Source organism: Oncorhynchus mykiss, chromosome 13, assembly GCF_057628025.1.
Source record: "Oncorhynchus mykiss isolate SJ-2025 chromosome 13, ASM5762802v1, whole genome shotgun sequence".
Lineage (NCBI taxonomy): Eukaryota > Metazoa > Chordata > Actinopteri > Salmoniformes > Salmonidae > Oncorhynchus > Oncorhynchus mykiss.
In genome coordinates this window covers 11,470,001-11,474,073 of record NC_143034.1, presented here as the reverse complement: position 1 = coordinate 11,474,073, position 4,073 = coordinate 11,470,001, and the positions used below count along the sequence as shown (strand labels likewise).

Genomic DNA, 4,073 nt, shown 5'->3' with positions numbered 1-4,073 from the left:
CAGTATATACATGGTTATTTTGGCTTGCCAGGTCTCTTGCTGTGCCACAGGTGTGTATGTATATACAGTATATACATGGTTATTTTGGCTTGCCAGGCCTCTTGCTGTGCCACAGGTGTGTATGTATATACAGTATATACATGTTTATTTTGGCTTGCCAGGCCTCTTGCTGTGCCACAGGTGTGTATGTATATACAGTATATACATGTTTATTTTGGCTTGCCAGGCCTCTTGCTGTGCCACAGGTGTGTATGTATATACAGTATATACATGTTTATTTTGGCTTGCCAGGCCTCTTGCTGTGCCACAGGTGTGTATGTATATACAGTATATACATGGTTATTTTGGCTTGCCAGGCCTCTTGCTGTGCCACAGGTGTGTATGTATATACAGTATATACATGGTTATTTTGGCTTGCCAGGCCTCTTGCTGTGCCACAGGTGTGTATGTATATACAGTATATACATGGTTATTTTGGCTTGCCAGGTCTCTTGCTGTGCCACAGGTGTGTATGTATATACAGTATATACATGGTTATTTTGGCTTGCCAGGCCTCTTGCTGTGCCACAGGTGTGTATGTATATACAGTATATACATGGTTATTTTGGCTTGCCAGGTCTCTTGCTGTGCCACAGGTGTGTATGTATATACAGTATATACATGGTTATTTTGGCTTGCCAGGCCTCTTGCTGTGCCACAGGTGTGTATGTATATACAGTATATACATGGTTATTTTGGCTTGCCAGGCCTCTTGCTGTGCCACAGGTGTGTATGTATATACAGTATATACATGGTTATTTTGGCTTGCCAGGCCTCTTGCTGTGCCACAGGTGTGTATGTATATACAGTATATACATGGTTATTTTGGCTTGCCAGGCCTCTTGCTGTGCCACAGGTGTGTATGTATATACAGTATATACATGGTTATTTTGGCTTGCCAGGCCTCTTGCTGTGCCACAGGTGTGTATGTATATACAGTATATACATGGTTATTTTGGCTTGCCAGGTCTCTTGCTGTGCCACAGGTGTCCTGGTAAGGTGAAGGCGTCGACACTCATGGACATGGTCTTGGACGGGATACAGCTGAACTGTTTCCTGTCGGAGCTGTACTTATAGATGGACTCCACCAGGGCGGGGCTTACGACACGCGGGCCCACCCCGGCCAATCGGATGAGCTCGTCAGTCTCGGGGCTCATGGTGTAGACGGCTCGGAACTGACAGTTGGAATCACGGAACAGAATCAGGAAGTGGTTGGCTGGACTCTTCTCCATCTCCTGGTGGGGGGGGAGAAAACAATGTTTGTGTGGAGGAAAACGTGTGTGTGTGTGTGTGTGTGTGTGTGTGTGTGTGTGTGTGTGTGTGTGTGTGTGTGTGTGTGTGTGTGTGTGTGTGTGTGTGTGTGTGTGTGTGTGTGCACTTTTGAGCAGTATTTCAAAGAAAACTAAGTCTGGTTAGTTAGTTGTGTTAGTACTGTGTGTGTATAAAGCCCTATGTGGTTAGTTAGTACTGTGTGTGTATAAAGCCCTATGTGGTTAGTTAGTACTGTGTGTGTATAAAGCCATATGTGGTTAGTTAGTACAGTGTGTGTATAAAGCCCTATGTGGTTGTGTTAGTACTGTGTGTGTATAAAGCCCTATGTGGTTAGTTAGTACTGTGTGTGTGTATAAAGCCCTATGTGGTTAGTTAGTACTGTGTGTGTATAAAGCCCTATGTGGTTAGTTAGTACTGTGTGTGTATAAAGCCCTATGTGGTTAGTTAGTACTGTGTGTGTATAAAGCCCTATGTGGTTGTGTTAGTACTGTGTGTGTATAAAGCCCTATGTGGTTGTGTTAGTACTGTGTGTGTATAAAGCCCTATGTGGTTAGTTAGTACTGTGTGTGTATAAAGCCCTATGTGGTTGTGTTAGTACTGTGTGTGTATAAAGCCCTATGTGGTTGTGTTAGTACTGTGTGTGTATAAAGCCCTATGTGGTTAGTTAGTACTGTGTGTGTATAAAGCCCTATGTGGTTGTGTTAGTACTGTGTGTGTATAAAGCCCTATGTGGTTAGTTAGTACTGTGTGTGTATAAAGCCCTATGTGGTTAGTTAGTACTGTGTGTGTATAAAGCCCTATGTGGTTGTGTTAGTACTGTGTGTGTATAAAGCCCTATGTGGTTGTGTTAGTACTGTGTGTGTATAAAGCCCTATGTGGTTGTGTTAGTACTGTGTGTGTATAAAGCCCTATGTGGTTGTGTTAGTACTGTGTGTGTATAAAGCCCTATGTGGTTAGTTAGTACTGTGTGTGTATAAAGCCCTATGTGGTTGTGTTAGTACTGTGTGTGTATAAAGCCCTATGTGGTTAGTTAGTACTGTGTGTGTATAAAGCCCTATGTGGTTAGTTAGTACTGTGTGTGTATAAAGCCCTATGTGGTTAGTTAGTACTGTGTGTGTATAAAGCCCTATGTGGTTAGTTAGTACTGTGTGTGTATAAAGCCCTATGTGGTTGTGTTAGTACTGTGTGTGTATAAAGCCCTATGTGGTTAGTTAGTACTGTGTGTGTATAAAGCCCTATGTGGTTGTGTTAGTACTGTGTGTGTATAAAGCCCTATGTGGTTAGTTAGTACTGTGTGTGTGTATAAAGCCCTATGTGGTTAGTTAGTACTGTGTGTGTATAAAGCCCTATGTGGTTAGTTAGTACTGTGTGTGTATAAAGCCCTATGTGGTTAGTTAGTACTGTGTGTGTATAAAGCCCTATGTGGTTAGTTAGTACTGTGTGTATATAAAGCCCTATGTGGTTAGTTAGTACTGTGTGTGTATAAAGCCCTATGTGGTTAGTTAGTACTGTGTGTGTATAAAGCCCTATGTGGCTAATTAGTTAGTACTGTGTGTGTATAAAGCCCTATGTGGTTGTGTTAGTACTGTGTGTGTATAAAGCCCTATGTGGTTAGTTAGTACTGTGTGTGTATAAAGCCCTATGTGGTTGTGTTAGTACTGTGTGTGTATAAAGCCCTATGTGGTTGTGTTAGTACTGTGTGTGTATAAAGCCCTATGTGGTTAGTTAGTACTGTGTGTGTATAAAGCCCTATGTGGTTAGTTAGTACTGTGTGTGTATAAAGCCCTATGTGGTTGTGTTAGTACTGTGTGTGTATAAATCCCTATGTGGTTGTGTTAGTACTGTGTGTGTATAAAGCCCTATGTGGTTAGTTAGTACTGTGTGTGTATAAAGCCCTATGTGGTTAGTTAGTACTGTGTGTGTATAAAGCCCTATGTGGTTGTGTTAGTACTGTGTGTGTATAAAGCCCTATGTGGTTAGTTAGTACTGTGTGTGTATAAAGCCCTATGTGGTTAGTTAGTACTGTGTGTGTATAAAGCCCTATGTGGTTAGTTAGTACTGTGTGTGTATAAAGCCCTATGTGGTTGTGTTAGTACTGTGTGTGTATAAAGCCCTATGTGGTTAGTTAGTACTGTGTGTGTATAAAGCCCTATGTGTTTGTGTTAGTACTGTGTGTGTATAAAGCCCTATGTGGTTGTGTTAGTACTGTGTGTGTATAAAGCCCTATGTGGTTAGTTAGTACTGTGTGTGTATAAAGCCCTATGTGGTTGTGTTAGTACTGTGTGTGTATAAAGCCCTATGTGGTTGTTTTAGTACTGTGTGTGTATAAAGCCCTATGTGGTTAGTTAGTACTGTGTGTGTATGAAGCCCTATGTGGTTGTGTTAGTACTGTGTGTGTATAAAGCCCTATGTGGTTAGTTAGTACTGTGTGTGTATAAAGCCCTATGTGGTTAGTTAGTACTGTGTGTGTATAAAGCCCTATGTGGTTGTGTTAGTACTGTGTGTGTATAAAGCCCTATGTGGTTAGTTAGTACTGTGTGTGTATAAAGCCCTATGTGGTTGTGTTAGTACTGTGTGTATATAAAGCCCTATGTGGTTAGTTAGTACTGTGTGTATATAAAGCCCTATGTGGATGTGTTAGTACTGTGTGTGTATAAAGCCCTATGTGGTTAGTTAGTACTGTGTGTGTATAAAGCCCTATGTGGTTGTGTTAGTACTGTGTGTGTATAAAGCCCTATGTGGTTGTGTTAGTACTGTGTGTG

The 4,073-nt window shown here is 41.6% G+C and overlaps 1 protein-coding gene across 2 annotated transcripts in view; it reads right to left on the bottom strand.

Annotated features, from left to right (window-relative positions):
* Window positions 1–308: 308 nt before the first annotated feature.
* LOC110487211 (calmodulin-regulated spectrin-associated protein 3) overlaps window positions 309–4,073 on the bottom strand; it is a 48,109-nt gene continuing 44,344 nt past the window's right edge. For both annotated transcript variants that reach the window (XM_090195126.1, XM_090195127.1), the window contains one exon: window positions 309–1,274. In XM_090195126.1, the coding sequence (XP_090051252.1) occupies window positions 990–1,274 (285 nt within the window). In that variant the 3' untranslated portion in view covers window positions 309–989. The remainder of the gene's footprint in view (window positions 1,275–4,073) is intronic.